Source organism: Stenella coeruleoalba (genome assembly GCF_951394435.1).
Source record: "Stenella coeruleoalba genome assembly, chromosome: 12".
NCBI lineage: Eukaryota > Metazoa > Chordata > Mammalia > Artiodactyla > Delphinidae > Stenella > Stenella coeruleoalba.
The window spans coordinates 90,163,071-90,178,734 of NC_137158.1; the positions used below are offsets into that span (position 1 = coordinate 90,163,071).

The window sequence follows — 15,664 nt, forward strand, 5'->3', positions numbered from 1 at the left end:
GGACACATGTTCATCCCTGAATTTTCAGTCCCTGTTCTTACCCTGCTGTGTTGAAAGGGTCCCTGTAAATTCCTCTTTTTAGCTGAGGCTAATGGGGAGGAGAGGAGAGAGCAGACTTCAGATCCTCCACTTAAAGGTGTGAGGGGCCTCATGAGAGGGCCCAGGCCCCGGGCAGCAGGTTACCACTGGGAGAACAATGGTCCAAGAGTCAGACACGGAGCATGGAAAAAGAGGACTGTATGTTCTTCACTGAATCCTGGGACATTGTCCAAGAGATTCTTCCAATATTCAGTTTTCTAACAGAAGGTCCCTCTCTGTTTTACTTTGCTGTTTACTCTTCATGAGAGCTCAAACACTGTGATGTTACACGTTAACTTGTAGATTTTTGTCTTGTAGAGACATTATTTCTGTCTGATAAAGATCTATCCAAAGGTTATGGTTCTATTTCTGGAGGACATTAACCCAATTCCTCTCCAACTTTAAAAAGCTCACTTTGGTCGGCCAGCTCTTCAGATGCGCTCGGAACTGGCTTCCTGTCTTACGGTTTCTTTCATTAATTTATATTTGCATGGGTTATGTCTTTTCACCTTTGAACATTATGCCTTGACACCTTTGGGATGCTGGATGTGGCTCAAGGTGGCCACAACTGCTGGTACTGGTTGCCTACAAACACTGCTCCATGGGGGGCAGGGTGTGTGCCCTGGGCTGTCCATGGGTCCACTGTTGCTGTGTCCAGAGTGACTCTCCATGTGTAGCTTTTGACCCCGTTCTCTCAGTGGCAGATAGGGTGCATATGTGTTTTGCTGCCTCTCTCTTCATTTCTCCAAGTGTTTGTCAGTTGAAAGACTGTGAATAAAGGAGCTTCTGGGCTTCTCCTTCCTCTTCTCTGCAGGCCTCATTTACTGGTAACCCAGTACATTGGGATTGGTCTGGTTGTAAGGAGAACAGAGCCATTGCTAGGAGCGAGGCCTCCTCCCGTGTCACACACTCTAGCTGTACTTGTGCACCTGCTGCTCTTTCCTAAAATCTCCTGCACTGATGCTTTGTTTCCCAGACCAGTTTGTCAGCTACTCAAGGGCAGACTCTACTCTGTACTCTTTGCCCACAGTTGGAGTCTATAAACTTGTTGATTCCTGATTTCTCTTTATACACTTGCCCTTTGATGCCTTTATCTATTTATTCGTTCACAAGTGCTTGCCAGGCCCTCATGTGCCTGATACTGTGCTGGGTGTTAGGGATCTGACAGGGTGACATCTTCTGCCCTGAGGCCCACGTTAATGCACGTGACTCCCAGACTGTATTTTGGGCAGTGGGACTCCTACCTAGTGAGACATAACTTTTGTTTTCCAGGCAACAGTTATCTAGATAATGACAATTTCCTGTATAATTTGCAGGTAGAATAAATGAAATTTTATATACGTGTGTGTATATATACGTATAATTTTACAATATATATATTGTATAATCATATTATATGTATTTGCAGTCATCTTAAAAACTACCTTTAGAGTATATGTTGTTAGCAATAAAAGGCGTAAAAAAACAGAAGAAAGTTGTTTAAAAAGGTAATATCCAGATTTCTCTTTTTAAGCATCTCCTTTCACACCACACTGACTGCATTGATGGTGGGCTAACACTGCATTAATGCTTTGAAGAGCCGAAGTGCCGGAAGGCATCCTCTAATGCCCAAGTCCCCAAACCTTTGCCTATCCAAAATTGTCTTTGTGAATGCCATAGAAGAGCACATTGTAACATAACATTCCTGAGGTAATTTGTGATTCAAACTGTGAGAAATTGGCAGTGTGAAAGACAGGAAAAACCAGTACATGTTTAAAAAATAGTGAGCTTTTCACTGCTGGGGTAAGCAAGGAGGAAAAACATTTGAATAAAATCAAAGCAGAGGCTGAGCCCGACTTCTTGCAAAATAAAGAGGAGAGTGTTTCAAGAAACTCAGTGTTGTCACTTGCAGTTTTAGTAGAAAAATGCTTGAAACAAAAATGTCTTTTTATCGGTGAGGGAAGGCAGCCAACGCAAATGTGGCAGAGCTGCTGCACAAATGGGCCCACGTCTGTGAGGGGTGGGAGTGAAGGCGGTGCCGGTGCTTTGCCCTCCTGGCTCCATCTCCACGTGGGCTTGGTGGGAGGGTCCTCAGCACCCGCACGAGAGCTCGGGGAAAGAAGCAGGTCTCCTCTCGCAGTATAGAAAGAGTCCGCCTCCCGCTGGGTAAGATCTACCTTGGATCCACTCGTCGTCCACAGACCTTGCCTTTTTCTTTTTTAAATCCATTTCGGTATTTTGTACAGTCTGACATTGTGTTCTGAAACATATCCCCTTTCCACACCAGGCCCGGAGGGCCCGACTGGAGAACTGCATTATGGCTGAGATAATCATGTTATGAAGTCCATCTCCTGCTTCAGAAACACACCTTCCAAGATGAACCCACTGCTAGTAATAGGTCTCCAGTGGTTTGGGGTATATGGATCCATTATGTGTAACAACTTAATGAGCAAGGCCTCACTCAATTTCAACTTAAATGTGTGCTATTTGTGTCCACTCAGTTTTTAGATATTCTTTATTATTAATGGCTATTAAACAGATAACTCCAAATTCTCTTAGGGGCAAGGGTCCATTAACAGGCAGCAAATTCTTAAAAGATAATCCACGAGGGGGGCCTTTTCCCAGCCTAGTAATTTATTTACTGAAATAGGGCTTACAGATTTTTACCCGCCAGGGTTGTTTTGAAGAGTGGAGACGTGTGCTTTGAGTGCCCAGCGCTGTCTGGCAGGAAGTGGGCACAGACAGGAGCTGTTACTGCCGTGCGTGGGCAGCTTGGGGCTGCTGCCCTCAGTCCCCAGCCTGGGAGAGGCACCATTTGCTCTTGTGCTGCTGTTTGCATAGTAAGGATATTTTTGTTTTGTTTTATCAGAGGACCGGAAGCCCTGATGAAAAGAATAGGCCGTTAAGATAAAAGATGTCTGACCACTGATGTATGTTACTGGCTACATTACATCTTTTGTTATGCGTAAGGACATCATACTTATTACATAAAGGACTCTGCTTAGATTTTTTCCAGATTGTGAATTCTGATCCTTTGAACTATTTTGTGTGTTTTTACATTTTAGAATGGGCAGTTTTCCATCCAAAGTCAGTCAGTCACCACCTCAAATGTTGCTGCATTTGGCCTAGTGAATATTCATGTAGTTTCCTTTTTAACACCTTTATTGAGATGCACTTGATGCACAGGAAACTGCACATATGTACAGCGTATGATTCGAGAGGTTGAGCATGCGTTCACCCGTGACACCATCCCCACAGCCAAGGTGGTGAATGTGTCCATCACCCTGTCTCCTGCCCCACTGCAGACGACCACAGGGCTCTTGCCACGGCGGGCAGCTCAGCTCTCAGTGGGCTGGGCTTTTACATAAGTGGGACCGTGCAGTGTGCGCTCCTTGGTCCAGCTTTCACTCAGCAGAATTACTTTGAGAAACATCAGTGTTGCACGTATCAATTTTACATTTTATGTTTTCAAAATTAACTTCTGTTTGAGCTCCTAGATGGGCAGTATTACTTCTTTGAAATTGTTAACCTGTTTTCGAACTTTGTTGAGAAATCTCGAGTAATAGTCTTAGTGACAATCTTAAAAGAGTGCTGCCCTGTGCTGTCCTGGTGGAAGTCCGACTCAGCACCTTACTCGCAGGCGCAGCCCCACGGGTGTGTCCGGGGAAGCCTCTTCAGGCTCCTGACCAGCGTGACGTGCTCTGTGTCGTGCTGGAGACAGAGAGTGAATGTTAAATATTGTCTGTGTTTGCTCTGAAAGGCGCCATATGTCTGGTGATAACGCCATAAGTACTCGTTTCTTTTCCTTTCCAGATCCTTTCCAGGAGGTCAGTTATGGGTGTGAGAGGCTTACAGGGATTTGTGAGAAGTAGCTGCCCGCATATATGTACGGTAGTAAATTTCAAAGAGCTGGCAGAGCACCACCGAAGCAGGCATCCTGGAGGGACTCCTACCATTGTGGTCGATGCCATGTGTTGCCTCAGATACTGGTACACGCCGGACTCTTGGATCTGTGGTGGCCAGTGGCGGGAATACTTTTCTTCTTTGCGAGAATTTGTGAAAACTTTTACAGCTGTTGGCATCAAGTTGGTATTCTTCTTTGATGGCATGGTGGAGCAGTCCAAGAGAGACGAGTGGGTGAAACGAAGACTCAAGAACAACAGGGAGATAGCCAAGATCTTCCATTATATCAAGTCCCACAGGGAGCAGCCTGGCAGAAACATGTTCTTCATCCCCTCAGGGCTGGCCATATTTACTCAGTTTGCTTTGAAGGCCCTGGGTCAGGAAACTCTGTGTTCGTTACAGGAGGCCGACTATGAGGTGGCTTCCTATGGCCTCCAGAACAACTGTCTTGGGATTCTTGGAGAAGACACTGACTATTTAATTTATGACACCTGTCCCTACTTTTCCATCAGTGAGCTCTCCCTGGACAGTCTGGACACCATCATGCTGTGCCGAGAGAAGCTCTGTCAGAGCCTGGGTCTCAGCCTGTCTGACCTTCCTCTTCTGGCCTGCCTGCTTGGCAACGACATCATCCCAGAAGGCATGTTCGAAAGCTTTCGTTACAAGTGCTTGTCTTCTTATACCTCTGTGAAAGAGAACTTTGACAAAAAAGGTAACATTATCTTAGCTGTAGCGGACCACATATCTAAAGTTCTTCGGTTGCATCAAGGTGAGAAGAAGCTGGAAGAGATGTTACCTTTGGGGCCAAACAAAGCTCTTTTTTATAAAGGAGTGGCATCATATCTTTTGCCAGGACAGAAGTCTCCATGGTTTTTCCAAAAACCTGAAGGCGTAGTAACTTTGGACAAGCTGGTACTGTCCATGAGTTCAGATCCTAAATCCAAGCAAGAAGTTCCCGTGTGTACAGACCCTGGATCCAAGCAGGAAGTTCCCGTGTGTACAGACCCTGAATCCAAGCAGGAAGTTCCCGTGTGTACAGACCCTGAATCCAAGCAAGAAGTCCTTTTGTATACACACCCTGAATCCAAACAAGAGGTTCCCGTGTACACAGACCCTGAATCCAAACAAGAAGTCCCCATGTGTACAGACCCTGAACCCAAGCAAGAATTTCCCTTATGTACACACCCTGAATCCAGGCAAGAAGTTCTCTTATGCACACATCCTGAATCCAAGCGGAAATTGCCTGTAGATACGGACCCTGAATTTAACCTAGAAGCACCCCTGTGTACAAACCCTGAAATTAAACAAGAAGATCTTGTAAATATGGGGCCTGAAGTCAAGCCACAAATAACTATGGTTTCGGATCCTGAGATCTTGAAGGTATGTAGATGTGTCCACCCAGATCTAACGTCATGATGGAAAGTGTACCCATTGATAGATTTGACAGTGAGTATTTATTGACTGCCTGCAGTGGTTAAGACACTGGGGCGGGGGGTGGGGGTGGCAGGCACAGGACAGAACCCTTGGAGTTTAGCTAGGAAGTAAGACACAATACATGTGAAAACCCACATTATAAACTCTGTCTCACGCTGTCACATCACTGTTACGGAGAGAGTGCTCGAAATTTGAAAGAGAGTAATCACTGTGGGTTAAGTACAGAGAGAAGCTCCCAGAGGAGGGATAACTGAAGCCAGGCCTTCATGGGGCTGAGATTTGTTGTGAACAGGTGAAGATGGGGTCTGCGGGAGCGCTGGAGGGGTGGCCTGTAGACTCTCCCCTCAGGCACAGTTCTGGGACAGGTAGCAGAGGCATGCGGTTTGAAGGGCTAAGTAAGGAGAAAACAGTTGCAAAAGATAGACTGCGGCCAGATTGTGGATTTTGGTACATGCCGTGCTGGGAATTTGGACGTAGTCCTGAAGGGAATATAGAGCCTTGATGGTTTTTGAAGGGGAGCCACTGTTTATTAACTGCTTGCTGCACGGAGCATCTGTCTACGTGCAGCGCGTGTATTTTAGCTCATTGAATCCTCTCGTTCTCCTTGGGTTACAGAGAAGGTGCATGTCCACATGAATGCCCTGAGGCATCTCAGCAAGTGCAGAACCAGACATGACCACAACCTTTCATTGTTCTGGCATTGACTGTCACCATCTTGCACAAGTTAAAAACCTGGGAACCATCTCTCCCATTTTTCGTAACCAGTCTCTCCCAAGTCTTGGTACTTTGATCTGCTCGGTGGATCCTACCACCCTAGGCCAAAATATCGCTTGTGTGAATGACTGCAGTCATCTCTGAGCGCTCTTCCTAAACAGACTTCTGCCCCTTCCAGTCCATTTGTCATGCTGCACACAGAGATAAAACCCTTACTTGCATTCCGTAGCTCTTAGGAGGGAAACAGTAACCGGAACAAGGCTGGCAGCCATCACCCAGGCACTGCCTGCAGCTCCACCTTTGTCTGCCCCTCGGCTGCTTGCAGCCTCGCATGTGCTCTTCGCCCTCCGGGACGGCTCTCCTGCCCCCTTCTGCTAGTCGATGCCTGCTCGGCTTTTCCACCACACACGCAGAGAAGCCCCCTGGCTGCCCACCCTGTGTGTGTGTGCCTGACGTTTGCAGCGCATGCCCCTGGAATGTCGTGTTTGGTTCCTGTCTTTCCTGCTAGATGGGGCGGTTCTGTGAGGGCAGGACCTTGTTTGTTCTTGTCATTGCCAAGCCGCTTGTCCTGTCCTGCTGTCTGTCTGGTAGGGGCTGCTAGTTCAGTCTCAGAGGGGATGTTCTCTGTCTCTTGTATCTTTAGGTTTTCTCTGGTGACTTCTTCCCTCCCTCCTGTACAACTGCAGGGGTTCTCCTGTCCGAAAGGTCTTTCCCCTCTTTCTCTGTTACATATATTGTAGCAGAGGAGCTAAGAGGTAGAAGGTGATACATGTTTTAAGAGAGTTGCAGGTGAAAAAGTATTAAGAAGTTAAGAAATTTATTCTACTGGGAAGCACTCTTAACTGCTTTTTAGAGGAAAAAGAATGTGGGGTGGACGTTGGAGGAAGGTTAGAAGTGGACCTCCACGTGGAGGTGCTGCCAGGCAGTGGGACATGAGTAGAACATGACAGCACGGGGACAGGTGGGCCTCAGCAGAGAATGAGGAGTCGTCTGATGAGGAAGAAGGAGAAGAGCATGGAGGAAGGACAGAGAACTAAACCTGGGCTCGACTTGCATGTGTTCAGTTTGGTCGCGCAGGTGGCTCTCCAATGACACATCTCTTTGTAGTTGTTCATGGTTCCCAGAAGGCGTTCCTCACTGAGTCTCCTTCGGTCATCGCACAGCTCTGTCGCTAGACGCGTGGGTGAGGACATAGGTGTGAAAGTGACATGGTCTGCAGTAGTCACACGACTAGCGCTTGGCAGACCCTGGCGTTGAACCCAAGCCTTTGACGCTTTCCAAGATCACCGCTGCCTTCCCTGCTGGTCTAGAAGTTCATTGGCGCTTAGAGAGGTGACACAGTCGTGGTCGGTAGTGTAGAAGCAGGAGAGTGGAGGAGTGTGTAAGGGAACCCCCCTGCTCTGAGTCTTCATTCGAGAGGCGGCGGTGTCTGCGTCTCAGCCAGCCCAGGACTCTGACTGAGCGATCACCTGCCACATCCACAGTGCCATTCCAGGCCCTCTCTGCTCCCTCTCCTTTGCTCTGGCCCCTGCCAGTCCCCGACTTCCGCTCTGGTCTCCCGTCTGTGTACACCTTGCACCTGTCCCGTCTGGGCTCCTCGTTACGCCCCCTGGCTCATCCGCCACACCCACCCCATACCCACCTGGGCTTCCGCTGTGCTCATGGGCGTCCTGGCCGTCTCACCCAGTCTCCTGCAAGGGGAGTGCGGACAGGTTGGGTCTGACTGCCAAGGGTAGCACGTGTGTGCTGAAAGAGTTCAGGACTTAGTTCTTACACTCTTTAAGGAGGCATTGGCTATCAAGCAGAGGTGTGGTGAGATCAGATCTTTGTTTTTTGAAACATTGGGTATACTGCAGAGAATGGCTATTGGCACATAGGAGGGTTGGGTGGCCTCAGAGAGCTGCGGTCCCCCAGGGGCCCGGGGGAGTTCAGATTACAGGGATTTGGGGAGCAATTTGGAGGCAAAAAAGGCAGGAGCTGGGGATGGGGTTGCTCTTTCAGGAAGTTTGGCAGAAAGAGCCTGGGATGGGAAGAGGCCGGCAGAATCTGGTAGGCCTGTCTGCTGGTTGCGGGGGGAGGGTAAGGGCAGATAGTGTGCTGTTCCCGTGACACTCGCATTTACTGAGCTTAGTGATACCTTTGAAAACAATTTTGAAGTTTCTTAAGTTTCCCTTAATTTTTTCTTAAAAATTTTTTTGCAATGGAGTCTTCCAGCCCTGTCAATAGGTAACCAAAATTCAAATGTGTGCATTTTGACCACACATAGTCACCCTGGAAATCCTTAGGTGCAAAGTTGCTGAATGCAGCAATTACCTGAGTACATACCCACAACCACTGCTGTTTCCTCCAGAGTTACACACTGTTGGATAAACTGAATTCTTGCTTTAGAATATTCAGGTTAGGTGCATATGTTAAAGTTTTTCCAAGTGTGGAATGCTATATAATATCTACAGTTAAGGGCAGAGATAAAAAGATACTGAGGTGATGAGCTAATTAATGAATTAATATTATGCTTGTAGAGAACTTCTCTGAAAACCCTGTGTATACCCAGAAAAGAATGTTACATCTCAAATTCTGTAGAGTTGCCAAAATTGAAGATTTCTTAGTAGAGTGAATATAATTTATTATAGCTATATACATAAATTTGTCAAAATACTAACTCTTCTGAAATAAAAAAAGAGTGAGAAATGGAAGAGGGAATAGGAGAATAAATTAGAAGGTATTCTGCCTTAAAAGGATCATGAAATATCTAACCATATTGTTTCTGATAGATTCTGTATCAAAGGGGGTGTTATAGAGAAATAGGTTGCTTCTAATGATCTTTGATTGGTTAGAGCATCAAGTAATAACTCTTTTGGAATCCTTGCTGACCTTAAAGTTGCTAGCTTGTCTGCCATCCTGATTTAAAGAAATTTTAGCCATGAGATAGACACTCGAGTATGTCCAGCCTGAGACCAGTACTTACCACCTACTGGCCATGCACTATGTGCCAGCCTCGTACATTAACACATTTAATCCTCACGATAGTTCTGTGAGGTCAGCACCTTTGTTAAACCTGTTTTACATATGAAGGAAGTGAGGAGTTAAAGGGATTAGGACTCAAGTCTACAATAATGAATGGGCGTGACTGAGCTGCTTCACGTGTATGAGTAACAACGGGACACTGACACACAGAGGTTTTGATGTTCCAGGTTATTGGCAACACATTTTAAGGGCCATTAGTGGTAGGCTGGATTTAAATTCTGAAGAGTAATCTAGATGAATTTATTCCTGCAGTAATAAGAATGTTTTTGCAGGAACATGAAACCTGTATGGAGGATATTATAGGCCGTCTGATCTTAACTACTCACTGAATGAGAAAGTGGTATCCATTTAAATCATCCATCTCGTCACCTACCATGTGCTGCCACTGTGCTGCATTTGAAGTAGAAAGAAATGAGTGCCCAGTGCATAGTTTCTGCTCAATAAAAAATCCCTGAACAGTTGAATGAACGTGATGCAGTTTCTAATCCCAGGGAGTTTATGGTTTAATAGGAGAGGTAAGGCCAGGTAACCAGTGTAGGGTAAACGTGAGTTTGAGCCCATCAGGCCAGGGGTAGGTGAGTTCCTGCTCAAAGAGGATGACAGGGTTATGGAGAGATGACGCTGTAGGGGACCCTTAAAGGAGCAGAGACTGGGAAGTGGCTGGTTGGGAAGGGCTGAAAGAGGTCAGTTTTCCGGAGCACAGGGAGGGTTCTTGCAGAACTTTGGAGGTTGGGCCCCAGAGAGTCCACGAAGGGCAATGGTGTACGTGGGAAAGGAGATGGAGGCCTCCGCGGGGCCTCCCTTGAGTCTCAGGCTGAAGAATCTGTGGTAGCCGGCCAGATGCTTTGAGGAGGCATTGACTGGGCCTCTGTTTCCAGGAAGGCAGAGTATCGCTGGGATGAAGGGTGGCTTGGAGAGAGGAGAGACTGGTGGGGGCGGCTGGAGCCCTGGGTAGCATCTCTCCGTCAGGTGGACAGGATGATGAATGACGGCAGGAGGAAGTACGACAAGTCTGGTAGGTGATTGGAAATTGGAGGAGGAGCAAGAGGAGTAATAGAAAGCTTTGAGCCAGAAGCCCAAAGGAAAGGAGGCACAGAGGCCAGCTTGACGTCATGAGTTCGAGTGACAGTTACGCTATTTCTGAGCCCTCAGAGACGTTGGATTTCCTATTAAAGGTCACTGTTTTGTTTTCAGCGAGAAACCAGTTGCATTTAAATTTCCGGCAGGTCGCCAGAGCACATCACGTCCAGGCAGAGAGCTACCTGGTGTACAACGTCATGAGCAGCGGGGAGGTCGAATGCAGCAACAGTCTGGAGGATGCGATGGACCAAGCTCTGCCCAGCCAGGCCTTCGTCTACCGCCCAGTGCGGCAGCGGGTGTACTCCCTCTTGCTGGGGGATGGCGAAGGTGAGTCATGGTCTCGCAGTGACTGTGCTCGTGAACCTGAATTCTGAGAACTGGCCAGACAAAGTAGAGTGCATTCTTTCAGGACTTGGGGTTTATTTCTCTGTGAAATCTGTAATGTAGAATGCCACTCGCATCTGTGCAGAATAAAGGGTAAGTGCCTTGGGACGTCTGTATCTAATGAGCAAGCATTTGACCAGTATTCATTAAAAGAGAAGTGCATTGTTTCTGTAAAATGTCGAGGTTTTTTTTTTTTTCCGCCGCACAGCATATGGGATCTTATTTCCCCAACCAGCGATCGAACCCACGCCCCCTGCATTGGAAGTACAGAGTCTTAGCCACTGGACCACCAGGGAAGTCTCTAAAATGTTGTATTTTTATGCCTTAAAAGGATTCGTCCTTTTTAAAAAATGTGAAAACCCTTTCCTCCTGTAGGAGTGTAGGGTGTGTTTATTATTAGAAGACAGCGTCTAGTTACTCTCCCTCAAAATGTGAGTTTCGTAAAATGATTGTATATAATCATCATATTTTAAAATATAAACAAAATTTTCCTTTGGAGTTTCTGTAATTAAGTTTATGTTTTTCCATCTGTATTTCAATTTCACAGTAGGAACAAGAGGATAAGGAGAGGACTGTCCCTGGCTAGGCCAGTAAAATTGAGAGGACCTTTAACACCAGGAATAAAATTAATCAGACCCTGTAACCCTCTGTTAGGAACAGTCTGGGGAAATTGGGAGTGTCGGAGAGCGCTCTGTAGCACAGACTAGTGATGCTTAATGCATGCGGTTACCTCCGTGCAAGGCCTTGCTGACCTGAGGCAGGCTGCTGGAACATCATGGTCTGATCGGATGGTGCTGGGATGAGAAACAGAGTCTGGCACACTACTGTCAGGGCAAGGACTGAAGCAGAAAAGTCCTGGTGAAAGGATGTCTGTGGCCCATTTGCCTAAACTCCATTATCTCCAAACCTACCAACATTACTATTAATATTATTCCAGAAAGGAAACATTTACATAATCTAACGATGGTGATAGAATCATCAGATTGAAGTGTTGTGATTATTCTTTTTTTGGGCAGAGGGAGTGGCAGGTCCTTTGTACCCAGATTTTATTAGATTCCCAGCACCACCCATCATGTGCTGCCTTCTCCCATAGGTGCTGTGAGAGTTCAGACACTGATGTGGCCTAAGGAGGACATGAGAAAGATGTTTAAGCTGATTTGAAGACAGAAACAGAAGAACCTATGTAAACTTTGAAACCAAATATTATTGAAATAATTTTTCTATTTTTCTTATGTGGTTCTCTGCCCATATACTCTTTCTTAACATGAATGATGGCACATTGACTCCAATGATTAAAGAAAAGATATCTTCATCATGAAAAAATTTCATGTTATAGAATAATATTTGCCTAGAATTATTTTTAGAGTAATTTGTTAAATGAGGTTAAAATATATAAACTTCATAACTTAAATTTCCTACTTTGTTAATGCAATTTATTGACAGCCATAGAGATCACTTTATTAGATAACCACAGTAACAGGAAAATTACTCAGATTGAACTTATCTTCACAACTGACCTTCACTCTCCTTTTTTCTTTCTCAACTTTTTGGCTTTCTACATGAAGTCTACATTGTTAGGATGTAACATAAAAAGCTGCTGTTGCAGGTTTATTTATGATGAATATAATAAAGCGTATTCTATGCTGTTTGCTTGGCTTGGCTTACTATTGCACATGCACCTAAAAGAGATGTCTTTTCTGCAGTGGAGCGTGGTGTTCTATAAAATGCCAGTATTGCGAAGAGGGCTATGAGAGTCTTCCACCGACTTTCTGTCAGCTTGTTCATAGTTTTTAAGAAAAGAGTGTTGAAATCTCCAGATACTGTTGTGGATGTTTTTATTTATTCCCTTCATTCTGTTAGTTTTTACTTCCGATGTTTTTGAGGTTCTGTTATTAGTGAATGTACATAGAGGATTGTATGTTTCTTAATGAATTGGCTCCTTTAACATTATGAGATTTCCCTTTTTTAGAAAATCTGATCATATTCCCTATGTTGAAGCTGGCTTTGTCTGATACAAGTATACAGACCCCACTTTTCTTATGACTATGGTGTATCTTCTTTCTGTCCTTTTACTTTTAAACTATTTCTTTATATTGAAAGTATGTCTCTTTTAAGCAGCATATACAGTCTTTCAATCTCTTTCTTTTAATTGGACTGTTTAGGCCATTTACACTTAATGTACTTATTGACAGTACATGTAATGTCTTCATGGGTTTAAGTCTTCATTTTGCTCTTTGCTCTGTTCTTTTTTCCCTTATTTTCTCCTTTTCTGACTTCTTTTGGATCAATTGAGTAATTTTTAGTATTTTGTTTTGTATTGGCTTATTATTGGACTCGGATTATTAGATTTACCTGTTTTTGTTTGCTTGTTTTTTTAGCAGTTTTTATAAGGTTTATAATATATGTCTTTAACGTGTCACAATTTGACTTCCGTATCATATCACGTAATGTGTATTGTAAAAACCTTACAACAGTGTACTTGCATTCTCCCTGCTATTCTGTATATTTTTAAAACTTCTAAAATGATTATATATTCAAGGGAGTTGCAAAAAATAGCTCATAGGGTTTCATGTACCCTTCACCCAGCTTCCCCAAAGATGACATCTTATAAAATAAAGTACGATATCAAAGCCAGGAATTTGACATTGGTACAGTACTATTAACTAGATCATAGACATTATTCACTTTTCAGCATTTTGTCTACCCATTCATTTGGTATGTGTATAGTTCTATGCAGTTTTATCCCATGTCAAGGTACAGGAATGGTCCATCACCACAGGGGAACTCTCTCATGCTGCCCCTTTGTACCCTGCCCTCTGTCCCTGTCCCCTGGTGACCACTAGTCTGTCCTCCAACTCAACATTTTGGTCATTTTGAGAATGTCACATAAGTGGAAACATAGTAGGTAACCTTTTGAGATTATGTATATGTTTTAAATCCCATAACACACAATTCTTATTTTTATTTTAAACCATGGGTTGGCAAACTTTTTTGTGAAGGACCAGATGATAATAAATATTTTAGGCTTTGAGGGCCCCACAGTCTGTAACAACTGCTGAGCCCTGCTGAGCCAAGTGCCATGGACCTACATCCAGAAGGGTGTGGCTGTGCCAGTGAAGCTTTGTCTAGTTTTCCCATGTCACAAAATTTGAATTTTATGTCATCGGTCTGTGTCACAGAAAATTCTTCTTTTGATAATTTTCCAGGCATTTAAAACAATATGAAAAGCATTATTAGCTTTCAGACTGTATAAAAGCAAGCAAGCCAGATTTGGCCTATGAGCCAAGTTTTCCAACCCTTCCTTTGAACAGTCAGTTGTTTTTTTGTTTTTTTTTTTAAGAATAATTTATTTTTTTGGCTGCGTTCGTCTTTGTTGCTGCATGCAGGCTTTCTGTAGTTGTGGCGAGCTGGGGCTACTCTTTGTTGCAGTGTGCGGGCTGCTTCTTGCATCGCGGTGGCTTCTTTTGTTGTGGAGCACGGGCTCTAGGCCTTGCGGGTTTCAGCAGTTGTGGCACATGGGCTCAGTAGTTGTGGCTTACAAGCTCAGTAGTTGTGGCTCGCAGGCTCTAGAGCTCAGGCTCAGTAGTCGTGGCGCACAGGCTAAGTTGCTCCTCGGCATGTGGGATCTTCCCAGACCAGGGATTGAACCTGTGTCCCCTGCATTGGCAGGCAGATTCTTATCCGCTGTGCCACCAGGGAAGTCCCAGTCATTTGTCTTTTAAAGGAGTTAATAGGTGAGATGAGGTCTTCTGTGTGCACCATTTCTGCTGCTCTTTTTTTTTTTTTGGTACGCAGGCTTCTCACTGTTGTGGCCTCTCCCGTTGCGGAGCACAGGCTCTGGACGCGCAGGCTCAGCGGCCATGGCTCACGGGCCCAGCCGCTCTGTGGCATGTGGGATCCTCCCGGACCGGGGCACGAACCCGTGTCCCCTGCATCGGCAGGCGGACTCTCAACCACTGCGCCACCAGGGAAGCCCTCTGCTGCTCTTTATTTCAGAAATATAATTCTGCTGGATGTAGAATTTTAGGTGTTTTTGTTGGGCACTTTCAGAGTGTCATTCTGTTGTCTCTGGCTTGTGTTTCTCATGAGTTGACGATTGTCCTTCTGACTGTTGTGTCCACGGATTGCAAGTGTGTGTTTCTCTGGCTGTCCTTAGGGTTTCTTCTTGATTGCTGGTTTTCAGCCACTGTTCAAGCTGAGCTTTGGAGTCGTTTCCTCTCTGTTTATTCTGCTTGCAACTCTTGAGCTCTTTGGGTCCATTTCTATTCCCTATTGACTTAGAAAACAACATTTCATGAAACGGTGCTCAACTTTTTCTGTCTCTCTCACCTATCACTCTGGGCCTTCAGTTACGTGCCTGGTTCACACCTCACAGTGTCCCTCAGGCACCAAGGCTTGTTTTTATGCCTCTTCTCTCTGTGATTCAATTCGGGTCACTCTTGTTGTCATTTTCGCATTTCTAGTGTCTTTCCTCTGCAGTGTCTAATCTGCTGGTAACCCATCCGGTGAAATTGTCATTTCAGATATTGTGTTTTTCAGTTTTTTAAAACAATCTTCCATTTCTTTCTTCCCTGTCTTCATGTTTTCCTTTAAATCCTTAAACTTGTTCACAGTAGCTGTTTTCAAGTCCTTGTCTACTAATTCCATCATCCCTGTCATTGCTGGGCCTGTGTCTGTTTATTGACTTTTCCTCCTTATAATGGGTCCACATATTTCTGCTTATTCTGATGTCCAGTATTTTTTATTGTATTCTAGAAGATTTTGGATCTGTGAAGGGTCTTGATTTCTGTCCTGTCGGGCAGTTCATTTACCCAATCCTTTCAGGGCTTGCCTTATAGGGAATTTCAGGAGGTAGAGTGGCCCTGCTCCTGAGGCTGGGCCTTCCTGGGCTGTCACCCTAGTGCCGGTGTTTGACAACGTCTCTGCACACTGGCCGCAGGGGCCCCCGGGTCGGTCAGCAGGGTTCCCCATGGTTGTCTTGTCTGGCCTCACTGAGCTTTGCCCTGGACCCACCAGGACCTCGAGCATGCTCCTCTGCAGACTTCTGGAGCCGTCTCTGCACGCCACC

The 15,664-nt window shown here is 45.3% G+C and overlaps 1 protein-coding gene across 9 annotated transcripts in view; it reads left to right on the top strand.

The window, feature by feature from the left end:
- The window catches only part of FAM120B (family with sequence similarity 120 member B), a 74,746-nt gene that overhangs the window by 7,413 nt on the left and 51,669 nt on the right, over window positions 1-15,664 (top strand). For 8 of the 9 annotated variants that reach the window (XR_013830898.1, XR_013830899.1, XM_079939908.1 and 5 more), the window contains exons 2-3: window positions 3,871-5,340; window positions 10,359-10,539. Coding sequence is in view for 7 of the 9 variants with exons in the window: in XM_079939908.1 (XP_079796034.1) it covers window positions 3,892-5,340; window positions 10,359-10,539 (1,630 nt within the window). In the remaining 2 variants the exon portion in view is untranslated. The remainder of the gene's footprint in view (window positions 1-3,870; window positions 5,341-10,358; window positions 10,540-15,664) is intronic. The other variant, XM_079939909.1, reaches the window with a different exon arrangement.